General features: G+C 42.5%; 1 protein-coding gene across 1 annotated transcript in view; it reads right to left on the bottom strand.

The window, feature by feature from the left end:
* Positions 1 to 17,081, bottom strand: part of HMCN1 (hemicentin 1) — a 291,307-nt gene that overhangs the window by 24,187 nt on the left and 250,039 nt on the right. Inside the window, exons 81-92 of the mRNA XM_056867441.1 lie at positions 16,547 to 16,816; positions 15,138 to 15,328; positions 13,916 to 14,129; positions 11,839 to 11,973; positions 10,815 to 11,005; positions 9,580 to 9,661; positions 8,809 to 9,078; positions 7,664 to 7,834; positions 7,218 to 7,388; positions 5,071 to 5,241; positions 2,180 to 2,350; positions 1,319 to 1,489 (exon numbers count right to left, since the gene is read on the bottom strand). Of these exons, the coding sequence (XP_056723419.1) occupies positions 1,319 to 1,489; positions 2,180 to 2,350; positions 5,071 to 5,241; positions 7,218 to 7,388; positions 7,664 to 7,834; positions 8,809 to 9,078; positions 9,580 to 9,661; positions 10,815 to 11,005; positions 11,839 to 11,973; positions 13,916 to 14,129; positions 15,138 to 15,328; positions 16,547 to 16,816 (2,208 nt within the window). The remainder of the gene's footprint in view (positions 1 to 1,318; positions 1,490 to 2,179; positions 2,351 to 5,070; positions 5,242 to 7,217; positions 7,389 to 7,663; positions 7,835 to 8,808; positions 9,079 to 9,579; positions 9,662 to 10,814; positions 11,006 to 11,838; positions 11,974 to 13,915; positions 14,130 to 15,137; positions 15,329 to 16,546; positions 16,817 to 17,081) is intronic.

Below are 17,081 nucleotides of genomic sequence, written 5' to 3'. Positions count from 1 at the left end.
ATGCCTTCTCTGAAGTTAAACTTATAAAATTAGCTTTGGTTCTATGCTCTTCCTAACTACAGTTTCCCCTCCAAAACCATCCCTTGTACAGGGTTTAATAAATCTCTGTTTCTTGCTTGTTAACTTAAAATAAGCCTTTGGTGTCTCATTTCCTCTGAGGTAGAATAAGTATAGGGGACTAAGAAGGAGAAAAATTAAAAACTCCAAATAAACATTCTTGCAGACAAGCAAAGCTCTCTCTCTCTCTCCCTCAGTACCCATGCAAAGGGATCATGCTTTGGGCTAGCGCTGGAATCCCACTTGCTAACTTGTATTAGAAGGGGATGGGCTAGAGCAATGGGCTGGGACCCCCATGGCAATCAGAGAATCCCATCTAGTGGGTGACAAGCCTCTACAGAGTTGCCATTTAGTACCTGTTGCTATACACCACGCCTCTTTTTGCATGCTCGTTGAAAGGAGCAGCAGAATGGCAAACTGATGTTATTCAGTATTGGAGAAGATCTAACACAGGAAGGTTCAGAAACTCAGGCTCCTCCTCCCTCCAGTCATATGATACATATGTCACATGGTTGCTGCTCATGGGTCCCTCCTACTTACTGATGGTTCCCAGGTCTGGAAAGTCTAAAGACCACAATACTAGTGAGACAGGTGAAGGGGCCAATTGTACTGCTGCCTTGCAAGGAACTTCAAGTGAGGACATGGCAACTGTACTTGCAGTACCTTTTAATGATTCGACTCTGACTCCTACTAAAATAGTAAGCAACATGAGTTTGTAAGGCTCAAAGAACATGTGATGGTTGCATACATGTGTCTTCAGATATGGATCTGTTCCCTCTCATTGGGAAGTGAGGGTATAATTCCAAGTGCGTAAAGACCAGGTGAAGGGATGGTAATCCCACAGTCCATCCATCACAATAATGTTTTCCCTACTAAAGTTCCAATAGTCAAAGGAAGCCCAGTTGGAAAAAAGGAACTTGAGAGGAGGACCTACAGAAGATAGATGAAAAGCGAAAGGAGAGATCAGCACCATGGCCAACACCCTTTTGATACAACCCATTTAGACACAATTGGGACAGTCCACATTTGAAGATATAGGTCTGTGATTGTGCAGTTTGGACCCCAAAAGACTGATTACCCACTGGTAGAGAAGTTACCATTTCAGATCTGTCAGGCCTGATGGTGCTTACAAAGAGTTAAAGAGGACCTTCTCTGAAGGGTCTGTACCTCTGCTTATCTTCATAAATTTTTCAACGTAATAAAAGATTGATTGCCTCACGCATGTGCATGTAGTGGCCCTATACGTATCAAGGTAACTTACCAGGACACAGCTGTATATTACATCTTTGTATCTGTGTATCAGCTCCTGTGCAGGCTCTTCCTCCATTGAATGGACGAGGATTGTCACAAGTCCGGTATCTCCTCATTTGACCACCGTTACATGTCCGGCTGCAAGTTCCCCAATTGCTCCAGGGACCCCAGTTACCATGAACTTGAAACAGAACATTTTCAGTCAGTAATGTTTACAACTCGAGGACACAGCACACATTGGGAAGTCCAACTGAATAATTTTTCCCCTTGCAAAAGAAAATACCTGCATTATGGAAGACGTATCACTTCGTATTTCTATTTGTATGTACTTTACATCAGGGTGGGAGATTTAAGATGTTTTTCATGCAAGTAGCTTCACCCCTTTTGTATGTAAATAATGTGGCTAGAAATACTGACAGTATTTCTGGGGTCAAACTGTATGATGTTACTGTAATACACCTTGGAAAGATTTTGCTGGTGAAAGTAGGAACTATGTGACCTTATTGCAGCCACTGCTATAGAAAGTGAATGCTCTAACCAATTAGCATCATTCTCCTGAAAACTGTATGCAGTCCCGCTCTTCCTTCTTCCACCTCTTAAAATGTAGCAATATAAGGAAACGCTCAGGTATGTATATAAATGAAACATATTTGAGTCATATTTCTGTACCCCATCTAAGAGCTGGAAACAGGTAGCAGAGAACTTTATAGAAATTAGTGTTCCACCCCACCCCACCCCCAAATACAGCATTGTAGCTATCAAGGGCCAGCATTTGATTTGATTTCTGTCCGGCACCAAGTAAAGATGAAAAAATGCCTCCGCTTTGTAAACCTCCTCAGTACCCCATGGCCCTAAACCTAAAGGTACTTACCAGGGCATAAATCACTGTTACAGAAGTCTATCTGTATGTCGTTTCCTTCACATTTGTGTCCGCCATACTGTGGAAGTGGATCTGAGCAGTCTCTTGTTCTCTGTCGAGTGCCACCTCCACAGGATACTGTACACGCAGTCCAGCTGGACCATGTAGCCCATTTGCCATTCACTGGAACAAGAGTATATCTATTACAAACCCTCATGGTTAATACCCACCAAACCCTGCTCTCTTCCCACCACTGAGACATTAGTTCCATCTGTATTCTATATAATCACCGTGGACTGCAAAAATAATGAGAGCAGATGTGGTGCAGTGGCTAGAATGTCAGATTCAGACTAGGGAGACCCAGGTTTGAATCCCCACTCTGACACAGAAGCTTGCTGGGTGACCTTGGGCCAGTCACACACTCAAGCTAGCCTTCAGAGTTCCTAGTACAGATTGAGTACCCCTTAACCGGACTGCTTCGAACCAGAAGTGTTCCATAGTTTGGATCTTTCTAGATTTTGGAATAGGCATGCTAGTGGTAGTCTCCTCCTCTCTGGAAGGAAAGCTGGCTTCCCTTTTTTTATCTCCTCTGGCTCCCTCCCGTCCTTATAGCCCCGCCATTTCTCATTTGTCTGTCTGTCTGTCTTCCTTCCCTCCTTCCTTCCTTTCCTTCCTTCCTTCCCCTCTGTTCTTAGACTGAGGTCTTGAAAAATAAAACCATAAAACTTAAATAAGACCCATCTCTAAAAACATTTCCCTTCGTCTCTCCTCTGCAGCCTCCCAAAAACAAGCAACAAAATAAGTATGCTGAGGGTCAGAGTCCGTCCTCTAAGAGGAACTGAGCCTTTTGCTCCAAAGTTGCTTGAGAAGATGTGGACCATTTGTTAAAACATGGTATAATTAATTTTAGCCTAAGTTGGTATACATAAGGACAGTGCAAAAGGATATGTACCAAGGAGTCCACTGACTGAAGAGAGAAGGGACACAGCTGGTCTGAAAAAGGGATCTTTAGCATACGGCCCAGCAAAACCATTGAAAAGGGGCAATTAAATCTTGAATGCAAAAAGATTCCACATAACTTTGGACTAACCAGAGAGTCCATATAGGAAAGAAGATTACCCTTCGATAGCAGGCCCAGGGCAAGTGGAGAACATGTCCTCTGAGCATCAAAATGAGTGTAACTCCTATCTCTAGCATAGATAAATTTGGCCATATATATTTTTTACATTGATCTACAGAAGAAGAGTAAAGGTCTTCCACTTTCAAATTTACAAATGATAGCTTATGTTCCTCCTTCCTGTCTCTTTTCCCAGAGTGCCATGGCAGGAGAGGGGAGGGCGACACTTTCTCCCTCCAGGTGGCTATCTCTCTTCATGTCTCCAGCAGGTAGGTAGGCAGGTTCCCCTGGCTAAAGTCCAGAGAGGGCTGGCGGTGTGGATCTGACTCAGACCTGTGCCAGCCGTCCTCTCTGAAGTCAGATCCATGCCACCAGGTCTCTCCCGACTTTGGAGAGGCCGGGAAGAATGGATCTCAGTCAGGTCCTCTGAAGTTAGGAGAGGGCGGGCGGCACGGATCTGCCTGCATGCTGGCTCAAAACATCCGGTTTTTGGGTCAGTCTGGATTTCAGATGTCTGGTTAAGGGATACTCAACCTGTATGAGGATAAAATGGAGGACAAGAGAATCATGTGTGCTGCCCTAATAGTAGCATATGGAAAGTCAGAATCTACATGAATATGTCACTTGATTTCTCCATTGCTTCAGTATTGGTATTACAGTTATTTATTTACATTAGTCACTTCTCTGTACAATGAACAACTTCCCAAAGACAACTTAATATAAGCTATAAAACATTTTAATTCTACTAATAAAACAATAAAAACCATGCTAAAATATAATAGAAAAAAGCCATAAAAAGTTCATGCTGTCAGTGAAGTTACTCAGCACTTTCCGCTGGCAGCTGAATGCATAAAGTGCTTCTACTGAAACTTATTACATTTGAAGTTTCATTGGATGACATCAAAGTTCCATCCCTGTGTTTTATTGGTGATGGGTCATTCACACAAACAAATTATCAGTCAATTAAAAGCATGGACGAAGCAGCTGAACGTGTCTCAGGCAATCCAACAATAATGTACATGTACAGATACTTTACATTTAAACACAGTGAAATAACACTCTCAGGAAGATCTCACACAGGTAGTAAAAGAATCCTCTCTAGCTGAACACCATCCAGATTGAATTCAGCTCTTTATGACCCATCTATAAATTCAGTAGAATCACAAGTTAGTGCTTTTCTGAATGCTGCTCTATGGAAAAACAACAACTCCCTACACATATAAAGTAGCAATCAAACAGAAGGCTATATCGAACCCTTCTCCCAGTATGCTAATTTGGCATGGTTCAGAAAAAGCATCACCACTGGATTCTTTGAAATGTTGTTATTAATTTGATGGTGAGGTAAATGGGGAGGTAATTTTTTCATTTAATTTAACAGCTACTACATGTTCTGATTATTTGATCTGTCTGTCTTTGATCATAGTCATTGATGCAGAGGCAAAAGCATGCAGTTATATGGTTAAGGTTCACCATCAGCACAGACTTTTTAAATAAAATGAAAGTTTCAAAAACATGATTGTTCCAGATCCTCTGCATCATAGTTTATGGAAAAAAGCAAACCATGTCTTTCTTTTTAATCTGAAGAATGATGTCGAAGTGCTATTGCACACAAATATAAGACCCTGATCCATTTGCAGCCCATCTATGAACACAGCTCTCTAAAACCTTCTGTGCTTTAAAGGGAGGGGGAGTCCTTATATTGAATGATCTTTTAAAATGAACCGAAAACTCTTTCTTGAAAAGACAGAGTGCTAGAAATAAATAATGCACAAAATTTGCAACTTACCGGGACAGTTTTGTTCACTGCAAACCTGCATCTGTGCATCAGGTCCATTGCAGGAAGAGCCATCAAATGATGGAGGGGGGTTATTGCATAATCTTAGTCTGGTGTGAGTACCTTTGCCACATGTCTCACTGCAAGGTCCCCAAGGAAGCCAAGAACCCCAAGCGCCGTTAACTAGGAGACAGATTTTCAAGTCTAAATGCAACATTGTTTTCTTTCTTAGAAACATTGGGTTGGATCCACAGGAGTTGTGTTGCTGAGAGAATGGCTAGCAGAATTGCACTAGCAGAATTGCACTTCCCTTAGTAGAAGATGTGCATGTGTGATGTTTGACTATTTCCTTCCTGCTGTGGATCCGCACTTATTTCTTTAAAATATTTATACGTTGCTTCTTGAGAGACCGGCTCAAGGTGGCTCACAATTTAAAGATAAAATCACAAAACATGAAATCATTAAAATCATACCCCCGTGCTCCTTCTGGAGGTCTCCTAATCCCTGGGAGCAGTTTTAGGGTGGCTCATGGAATGCAGCAGGAGGAAGAAGTGGGAAAGTCCTGTTCTGTGAACTTGGCTCCACTCATGGCAATTTGGATCCAACCCATTATGTTTATTGATTTTTAATAATAATTAGAAAACACACAAGACATTGCAGTTAAAGTGTCTAACAACAGCAAAATTGGCTTTCTGTGCAAATTATTGTTAGAAGTTAGAAAACTCCTTAGATGCCCACAGTCTATGTATTGCCAATAAAATTCATCCCACCCCAGCGCCTTGTATTAGGTTCACTTCATAATAGCCATACATTAAATGATCCAAATATGAAGTTCAGCTGTTGCTTCAGAAACGTGTTCAACAAGCCTAACATTTTCAAACAGATTTTAATGTCTTTCTTTCTGTAGCCTTTAATAACTCATTATTCATACTTAGAACAACACTGATACTACAAGGAAAACAAACTGAATTTGTGTTTAAATCTTTATACATACCTACATTCACACATACATACATACACTTTTCCTCAAAGTGAACTAGTGTTTGGAAACTATAATGGATTAGATGAGGGTAAATTATCTGAACCTCACTCCAGACAAGGTGAAATTGTATGTATTTATTATGTTTACATGCTACCTTTTCCACCTATATGATGCTCAAGGCAGAGCTGATGATGGTAAGTGATTTGGTAGATCAGATGGCTGGGGAAATGTCTGTTCTAAATGGTGCTAAAAGCTCTATAGAAGATTAAGTTTGTGGTGAAACTTGATGCCTCTGGAATCTCAAATAACACCTCTGACTAGGACAGCCTTTTATCAGTGCCAACTGATTTGCCAACTCCACCCATCATTACCACTGGCACCTATGGTTTGGCTACTTCTAGATTAGACTTTGGTAATGCACTCTGTGTGGGGCTGCCCTTGAGGATAGTATGGTAATATCAGTTGGTCCAAAAACTCTTTTGATGCGTGAGAAAAAAATAATTCTATAGATCCAGTATTCCAGCAGTTCCACTGGAAAATGCCAGATTGGTATCTATTTGCAGCAAAGCCTTTTATGTGGTGGTCAAAAATTCAAGAATTTACATTCCCTGAAAAGTCATGCATTCGTACCTATCATATACTTTAAATTATGACCTTTCTTCTCTGCCAAGCTCTTGATATAGGTCTTTAATGTTGCCTTTTAATGCTAGTTTTAGTGATGGTTCTTTTATCAGTTGATTTAGGAGCTTGAATTTGCATTATGCTGATGCCTGAGAATTATTATATTGATTTTTTAAATTTGCAAACCATGACTGTGTTTTAAAATTATTTTCTCAACTGTCTATTTTGGATAGACATAACCACTTTTATGGTTATGAAATCAAGTAAACAAACCAATAAAGTGGTCTCCCATAAAACTAGGGGCAGTAAGAAAATAATAATAGAGGTAGCATATAAAAGATTCACACATTTTGGTTATTAGGTTACTAATTAAGTTTCATTGTTATCCCTACTACTGTTTCTCTGTTATGACCTTGAGTAATTCACTAATTCGTAATCTGTACCAGTTGATTGCTTTTAGAGAGCAAGAAATGCAAACATTTAGTCCTAAAGAACAGAAGGGAATCCGTACGAGGACTGATACATGCCCATCACTAAGAACTTTCTATCTTCTCACCTGGACAAGGCCTAATGTTGCACATGATTGCCTCCACAGCACTGCCATCACATGACCGTCCACCATGTTGGGCTGGAGGGTTACTACAAGTTCTGGTCCTTGTCTTGTTACCTTGACCACAAGTTTTAGAGCACTCTTCCCAGGAACCCCACTCTGACCAGTTGCCATCCACTAAACAAAACAGAGAAAGAAACATGACATTACTATAAAAGTGTATGGACACACCCCAGACTGAGATTATTGTAACAAAATATTTCCTTCAGTTGTGGCTCATATGAACAAAACTGGGTTCTGGGTTCCTGATACACAACATAGCTACATACTACTAGACTGAGACAGAAATCCTAAGTACGTCTACTCAAAATCCTACTCAGCTCTGTTCACTGGGACTTACTCCCAGGAAAGTGTTCTTAGGATTGCACTGAAAGGTACTTAATAAAATTTACCTGGACAGGGTTTGTTCTGACAATTGTGTATCTCAAAATCAGTCTCCATACAGTGTCGTCCACCATTTGCAGGGAGAGGACTGTTACACAAACGGATCCTCTTCTGAATACCTTGACCACATGTTATACTACATGGCTGCCATTCCAGCCATTCAGAATAGCCACCATGCACTGCAGCAGAATAATTGCATTTATTTTAGTCAGTATTCATCTCATAGTCAAGCATGTGCATTTTATTTCTTCTTCTCTTTTTAAAAACCAAATTAAGTTAACTGGAAAAAGTGCTGATTGTCTTAACCATTATATCAGCACAACCCACCATTGAATTGCAATCTAATGAGCTGCCTGCCTGAGACAAGCCTGCAGCCCACCCATCTGCATGCCCCACCCATTCCGTGATGGGCCAACCTTTGGGACGGGCCACAGGAAGTTGCCTGAGAGCTGAATGACAGCCCGTGCTGTGCCCAATCGCGCCAAATCATCCTTGTTTCCCCCCTTCCCCCCAGGAACAAATACCCACCCCACCCCAGCCCATGGCGTGTGATACTATAATCTCATCCAGTGGATATTGACTGGAAGAAGACCAATGCAGAGCTGCAAACCATGCAAAGAAGGTGAGAACCTTCAGTTTTTTAATAAATTTATTTCTTGCAGCACAACACCCACCTTCTCCCACAGACTCAATCACAGGATGCACTTCCAGGTTTTGTGCATTTCTGCATTTCTGACCCTTTCAACTATTTGTAATGTGACCATTTTAAAATTTGCAGAATTTAAAATCTGTGTGAATTTAGTACTGATTTGTCCAAGAAGTTTCAAATCCAAGCGCTGATTTGGAGCCAACTTCACTCTGGTTTTACAAGATGAAAATTTGTTTCCAGTATTTCCCCTTATTATTTGTCTGATACAATGCCAAACTGAAAGTCAATTAAATAATTCCCACGGTTACACAGCCCGGATAACCTACAAGAACCAATGTGGAACACAGTTTGTAAACTACTGTTCTAGAGCACAAGAGATGTAAATAAGTAATGTAGTCTCTCATCATTGGCCCTACTTCTTTGCTTGACATGAGGCAAGATTTGGAGTTACCCAGAACTCCTCACTGGGCAGAAAGAAAAAGCAGCATAATTCTCAGCACCAACCTTGAACAACGACAGGTACTTTGACAAGGACAGAGCCCATGAGGTTCCTCGCCACACATTCATATTCAGAAGTATCCTCTTTCTGCGCAACTGCAATACGCAAGGAGCCGTTGGTCAGAATGGTCATTCGGTCCTGACTGAGGAGAGGCCAGCCTTGGCGAGACCATTCAACAGTCGGAGGAGGTTCTCCTGCGGCTTGGCAGTTCAGCATTACAGTGGTTCCAGCATCAACAATGGCCTCTACTGGTTCAATTGTAATAACAGGCACACCTAAGAAAAACGGAATGTTCCCAGTTTGTTGAGTATAGCAATAAATCACTAAGTGCAAAGGATCTCTTCCTTTTTTTCACGTACTCCTCCTGTGGTGTGCTCAGTAATACACAAGCATTGAGCAATATCCAGAAATAAAGCCGAAATGTTTCTGAATTTTGACAACCCTCTGACTGTATATTCCCACATATTCCCACTTGGACAAAAAGGCCCATTTCTTGGTATATAAAAGATAGCTATGGGGAGGGAGGAAGAAATCAAGAAGTAGGGGGAAAGTGGCAGGGAAGGAAAGTGTCAAGTAGTTACATTCACATTCCTGGTATTTGAGAAATACGGGGTTGACAAACCATGTTTGCTGACATAGCATGTCATTCCAGCCTGCGTTATGAAGCCCAATAAGTGGCCATTGGCATGTCATTTGTTCTCAATTTGGCATGCAGTAAATATGTCCAGCTGTAAAAATTACAGCCCCCAATATTAAAACGTAATTTTATGGCTCACTCTGCAGTGTTAGCATCACACTGTGTTCCACCACACCAGCATCATTTGAAGCTATACATGTATATTCTCCAGCATCTTCATTCTAAAGAAAAACAAACAAGTGTGTTACAAGACGAGTAATCAGTCCAGACTCAGGCCATTTGTGCAGGGGTATTTATTTCGCAGTCCCTGCTAAACTGCTTCAAGGCTTCCTTTGCATTATTAATGATTTTACTGACCTTCAGACATGATTTAAATACTGCTTCAAGGCAAGAACGATGCAAATTCACCCCATCTCCATGCATATCTCTTAACTTCGGGTTTCTCTCCCCACGCCCATTTTGGCTTCTCCCTCCCATGTGTCTGTCCCTCCCATCCAACCCCTTCCCCCAAAGCAAAGCACAAAAGAGGGAGTTAAACCGTCATGCAATGTGCAGGAAGACACCGAGAAGACGCTGAAAAGGTTGGAAGGCAGGTTGGGAGGAATACTCAGCAAAAGCACACGTAGTCCCTTTACAAGCTGACCCGCCTCCTCCAAGTAAAGTGCAACAAGGCTGCGTTTTCAGGGGGAGGGGCTCAGAAGCTCTAAGATTCACTGGGGATGCCTAATTAATCACAAGGTACTCCTGAAATTTGGTGGGGGGGAGCTCTCATGCATATGATGTTTGAGAATTCAGAGCAGAAAACTGTGCAGCAAACCAAACACAAATTTCCCCTGCATAAATGACCTTAGTGACCAATTAACACAGCGGCTAAAAATCAGTCCTATGCATTAGGGAACAGGAATGAATTCGCATAGTATTAAGGGATGTGGAAATGCTCACTGATCTTCTCTTGTATGGTGCCATGGTCATGTTGGAAAGTGCTGTCAAGTCGCAGCCAACTTATGGCGACCCTGTATATTTATATTTTTACAGACGTTTATATTTTTATGTATATCTTGAAAGTCACTTAAGTGTGCTGAAACCCATATGTCGTCACTGCCCTATTCACAGTAATGGAACCATCAAGTTTGCTGTTAGGAGGAATGGCAGTTTAAAAAGGGGATGTTATGCCAGTTACAAAGGATAAAACTGTAGTTTATATTTAGTCCATAGTCTCTTTTGTTAAGAAGTTAGGGCTATTCCAGTTATGCAAGCTTCCCTGAGCAACCTAGATGAAGGGTGGGATGCTAATGGGATAGATAAATCCTATATAATTAATGAATTAATTCAATCACTGTACACATGTCGCATCAGTACAGATTTATGACTCACTACTGTGCCATAGATGGCAAGGGATCCATTGGCGAGTTGTCTGATTCGGTTGTTTATTTGAATAGCAACTCCTTTTTTGCTCCACTGGATTGTTGGAAGTGGGTCTCCTCTAACTTCGCAGTTGAGAACAGCATTGCCACCTAGAGGCTCAATCCGACTGGAATGATAATCTCCCATGAAAACAGGAGGCTCTGGGGGAAAAATATTCAATAACTAGATAGAAATGAGGTGGACTTCAAACAAAAAAATACAGCCATCTAGAAAAACCAACTCGAATTGAAAACAGTAAAAGGTAACGACATATCTAGATGTTTAAAAATTAATTTAAAACTCAGGCTTTATTTTTAAAAATGTAAATTTTGGCATGGATTTTCATCTTTAGTGTTAGGACTCACCTTTGAAACAAAATGCTCGTCTAGGATCCAGCTATCTACCAGCGGAAGGTGCCTGCACATGCAGATTTCACTAATATTCCCCTGCCCCTAGAAGTCCCTTTAGAACCCATTATGCCTGCTTGCAGGTTGGGGGGAGGGTGAAGTGAGGAGAACAGCGTGAAACTGCCCATCCTCTCTCATCCATCAATGAAGCTGTGCTTGTGGAAGGAGTAGGAGGTGGCAAGTTCACTTCCTCACAGCAGCTCTCAACCCACATGACTTTCCCAGAACCCCAGGGATCAGCTTTCCAGGGGTCACTGAATGGAGTCATTGAAGGGAAAGGGATGTAGTACAAACTTATCCTTCTCCCACAGACTCAATCACAGGATGCACTTCCAGGTTTTGTGCATTTCTGACCCTTTCAACTATTTGTAATGTGACCATTTTAAAATTTGCAGAATTTAAAATCTGTGTGAATTTAGTACTGATTTGTCCAAGAAGTTTCAAATCCAAGCGCTGATTTGGAGCCAACTTCACTCTGGTTTTACAAGATGAAAATTTGTTTCCAGTATTTCCCCTTATTATTTGTCTGATACAATGCCAAACTGAAAGTCAATTAAATAATTCCCAAACTTACCAGCAATACATACCTTTAACATACACAAATCCAAGGGCCTTGACAGAACCAACTATGTTTTCTGCTGTACACACATAGGTACCAGAGTCTTCTTTAGATACCCTCTTGATAACAAGTTCACTGAGTCCATTCACACCATCATATTGTGCTGGCAGGACAAGAGGAAAAGAAAAAGGAAAACAAAATTAGAAGCCAATTTCAACCATGCATATCTACGTCTGGATGCACAGTACCACCAATCCTTCTGTGTTCTAAAGGTCCCAAGGGGAGTCACTGTCAAACACAACTTCTCTCTGCTATACTGAACTCCCTTGCTTAATACTGTACTTCCTGTTAGGAGAATTTTTACTAATAGTGCTTGAATTGTTGAACTCCCTTCTGGTGGAGATTCACTTAAACCTGACCACATTTTGGCTGCGAGAGTTAACAAGATATTCAAGGGTTCTAAAGTTTAGATGTATTACCTTTTTAGTAATACAAACCATTTTATAAAATTTTGTTACTTAGGTTGAATTTTCAAGCCATCCCAGGTTAAAAATAATAGCATTTTTAACCAATTTCGTATCACCATTCATTGTCCTTTGAGAATTCCCTGTTGCTTCTTTGTCATGCTTGTCAAAGGAAGGTCTTATAATGGAGCCTTAGGAAGTCCACCCCTACAGAATCTACTTGCTTTGCACATTGCCATTAGAGATTTGGCAGGGACTGTGGTGAGACTCCCCAATCAAAGACATACCGTATATACTCGCGTATAAGCCGAGTTTTTCAGCCCAAAAAAAGGGCTGAAAAAGCCGAACTCGGCTTATACGCGGGTCAATACGGTAGAGGGGGGAGGGGGGAGGGAGGAGGGAGGGGGGAACTTACCTCCGCCGTCTTTTCCTGGCTGGGAGCGGCCTTTAGAGGCGCCCTGCGGCCGCGGGGAGGCCGCCCAGCCGCCCCCGCCGCCTTTTCCAGGCCGGGAGCGGCCTTTAAAGGCGCCCTGCGGCCGCGGGGAGGCCGCCCAGCCGCCCCCGCCGCCTTCTCCCGGCCGGGAGCGGCCTTTAGAGGCGCCCTGCGGCCGCGGGGAGGCCGCCCAGCCGCCCCCACCGCCTTTTCCAGGCCAGGAGCGGCCTTTAAAGGCGCCCTGCGGCCGCGGGGAGGCCGCCCAGCCGCCCCCGCCGCCTTTTACAGGCCGGGAACGGCCTTTAAAGGCGCCCTGCAACCGCGGGGAGGCCGCCCAGCCGCCCCCGCCGCCTTTTCCAGGCTGGGAGCGGCCTTTAAAGGCGCCCTGCGGCCGCGGGGAGGCCGCCCAGCCGCCCCCGCCGCCTTCTCCCGGCCGGGAGCGGCCTTTAGAGGCGCCCTGCGGAGCCGCCCCCTCCGCCTTTTCCAGGCACCCTGCAGCTGCAGGGAGGCCGCTACGCCGGCCCCGCCGGGCCCGCCGCCAGGAGCCCAGAAGGAACGGTAAGCCTGCGCGCGCGGGGGGGGGGGGGTTATAAGCCGACCTTTGGCTTATACGCGGGTGCCTAATTTTTCCCCATTTTTGGGGAGAAATTAGGCACCTCGGCTTATACGCGGGTCGGCTTATACACGGGTATATACGGTACAAAGAAACTGATTGCATACTAAAACGCTGCCAATTAATTGTTAATTGTGTCCTACACATTTTGAGTTCCTTTGATCACAGATACGCTTCATTGTAGACACACTAGCTCAAGTTCAGACAACATGCAAAGCGATGGTTTAAGGTAGGGGTCCCCAACCTTTTTGACCCTGCAGGCACATTTGGAATTCTGACATGGCGGCGGGTGGGGGGGGGGGGACAACAACAAAATACCTGCCACAAAATGGCTGCAACGGGAGGCAAAGCCAGACACAAAATTATTGCCACAGCTTCACTTCGGTAAAACAGTGTAGATCCTTGTGCCGTGGTGGCAGTGGCTGCCAAAGCAACATTTTTAAAATATCTGCCCAATCAAATCTCTATCAAATATAGTTCCCAAAAGGCACATACCAATCTCACGGAAAAAATGCAGCCATTCCAGAATAACAGCTAATCTCAATGTTGTCAAAAGCACATCAAAGTGTTCTTTGCTTTCCAGGGATTTGCTTACCTGGGATAATATTATTGTTAAATGTCCATGTTATTTTAGGAAGAGGAACTCCAGTTGCTTTACAAGTTAGGTGAAGCCGTTCCCCTGTGTTTAAAGCTATGTCTCCAGGTAGTTCAGTAAAAGTTGGGAACACATGGACTGTCAAATGGACAGTGTGGCTGTCTTCACCAGCAACATTGCTAGCAACACAGGTGTAATTGCCAGAATCCTCAGGCTGCAGGCAGAAAAAAAAGAACAGCTTTTACAATGATCATGCAATATAGTTTCATTAATATAATGGCCCTTTGTGTTAATGGGTTTTCAAAGGCATTTGACAAATTCATATCTTTATTTGAATTGGTCAAAGGATTAGATATGGAACAGCAGGGTTTTACTCGTGTAGGTCAGCAGGGGAAATGATTTTAATATGATTTTTGGCACACAAAAAACCTAGGAATGCTAGACAGACATCTCCCAGCATAGCAGAGGAAGTCTTTCTAAAGTAAGTACACTGGATAAGTTAAATGGCTTGTACTAGAAAATAAAATGTAGCTATCTAGATTTAGCATATCTGTTCCGAACACATTTTTTAGGACTTGCATGTTGTATCATATTAACCTCCTGCTCTATGGTCTCCAATGGCACCATGCCAATGCAGTTGCATGAAGATGCTGCTAAAAAGTAGTCCCTGACTAAAAAAAAACAAAACAAAAAAAAAAAAACCCACATGGTGAGCATTTTCAGGCTGGTGGCAGGATCAGAACTAAACCTGAACATGCCTTGGAGATGTTGACTTTATGCACCCCATTCCTATGCTTTGAAGTTGATAGTCTCCTCAATTTGGGAAGAGTAGCTGATTGGAGAGGCTAGGTATGCAGAATCTGTGTTGTGAGATTCTAGGTCTATAGGCTTTGCACACAGTAGACCCCCCCCCACAGTAAGATTATTGATTAGCTGAATGACCCCTATGAAACCTATAGAAGCACTTTGATTTTCACTCCAATGTCTTTTATGGCCTCTGGGCAAGAAAAATAAAACATCCCAGATGACCACCAAACAATCTGTTCTATTGTGCAAGTTGAAGGGTAGGATATTCCTCCCCACAAGGCAAGGCAAGGCACGTTTTCCAAACAGATTCTTTTAAAAACATTTTTCGAAACACAGATTTTTTTTTTCCAGGAGAAAAATAGGTCAGTTGCTTCCCCCCTCCCTCTAGTGTATGATTTATAGGATGGATGCTTACCACAGCACTGTCCACAATGAGATTTCCATATTGTACAGCCATGTGTTTTCCCACTGTACTCTTTAAAAGAAATCCATCTCTCTTCCAGTTTATGGATGGTGTTGGGATTCCATCAGCAGGACATGGTAAAACAGCTTGTGAATTTGCAACCACTGAGTACTGGTCCTCGGCATTCCGTATCTTCGGTGGGACTGCATGAACATTTTTTTTTTAAATGGCAAACTGCATTCTACAACCAGTTAGGCTTTTCTAACAAGTATTGAGCAATACGTATCACACTCACATCCTGTATTAAACACCATTTGTGTGTGTGTAAAGTGCCTTCAAGTCGCAGCCGACTTATGGCGACCCCTTTTGGGGTTTTAGCCTTACTAATTTAATTTAATGGGGAAAGGTCACATAGTTTGTAAGAAGAATGGTAGCACTCTAACAGAACATCGGAGGGGACATGTCAGTTGAGGGAAGAAAGTAATTTAAGTGAGATAATGCATTTTGTTATAGAGAAGGGCTTCGATACTCCAAAATTATATTTAAAATTTCTACATTTAAAAAAATGCAGTCTTTTACAGGTCAAGCTTAGGTCTAGATACACACAACCAATTACTGCCTGTTTAATAGTAGTAATGGTTCAACTGATTACCGGGGAGGGGCTGGAACATTTATTGATTTATTTCATTTATAGTCCACCTTTCTTGTATAGACTCAGGGTAAGGATGCAACCGACTCTAGCTATTATAAATACTGATAAACATGACTGGGCAATAATTGCACAATGGTTAGAATTTGATCCATTTACATGTGTGTTTGCTTTTATTTTGGTGGAAATTCATCATTATGCACTGGTAAACATGGATAGATCAGAGCATGTATACTTTGAACTAGCTATTAGATGAGGAAAACCCTTTTTCACAATTAAATCAGAAATAATCCTGAACCGAGATAGTGATGGGGGTATATGCCAGGGCATCCCATTAATTAATGTTTTGAGACTAGACCCTTATGCAAAATCTCCTCCACCAGATTCTGATTTTTTTAAAATTGTGTGTGTGTGTGTGTGTTAAGTGCCGTCAAGTCGCTTCCGACTCATGGTGACCCTATGAATGAAAGTCCTCCAAAATGCCCTATCTTTGACAGCCTTGCTCAGATCTTGCAAATTGAAGGCTGTGGCTTCCTTTATTGAGTCAACCCATCTCTTGTTGGGTCTTCCTCTTTTCCTGCTGCCCTCAACTTTAGATTATACAACCAAGATTAAGCAGCAAGACAGTAACTAGACAGACAGACAGACAGATAGATAGATAGATAGAAAGATAGAAAGACAGAGAGATATGTCTGTGAACTCAAAAAGGCTACAGTATCTGGTGTTCCCAGACAATCCTGAGGATCCCTGTGCTGTCCAAACCGAATCTTACCATGCACAATGAGTTCCACATTAGAGCTGACTGATCCAGCCACATTTGTAGCTGTACATGTGTAACGTCCAGCATCACTAGTCTGAGCAAATGCAACCTGCAAAGCTCCTGTGCTGAGAATTCGCTGTCGCATGGACTCTGCGACCTGCTGCCCATCTTTGTGCCAAGCAATCTCAGGAACTGGATAGCCCTCTGTTTCACACAATAGAGTGGCAGGCTTATCCACAACAACTACATATTCCTCTGGGTGAGATCTGATAGCTGGAGGAACTGGGGGGAAATCAAAACAAAGACATCCATTATATGTAACAGAAGCATCATCTCCCATCATGCATTCTTGTTGATTAAATATGAGGAGAGCCATTAAAAAAAACCTTCTGGATTCTTTTCTCCTCTCAGCATTAGATATGGAGACTACCCATCTGCGCAGAACACCTCTCATTATTTGGCAATTGTAAAACAATAGGGAAACAACAAAAATTATTCTAAAAGAGAGAAAGTGCCATGTTCATGGCTGGAGTAGAGCGTGTGTGAC

Source organism: Euleptes europaea, chromosome 2 (genome assembly GCF_029931775.1).
Source record: "Euleptes europaea isolate rEulEur1 chromosome 2, rEulEur1.hap1, whole genome shotgun sequence".
Classification (NCBI taxonomy): domain Eukaryota; kingdom Metazoa; phylum Chordata; class Lepidosauria; order Squamata; family Sphaerodactylidae; genus Euleptes; species Euleptes europaea.
The sequence above is the reverse complement of the archived record's forward strand: the minus strand, read 5'-3'. Positions and strand labels throughout refer to the sequence as shown.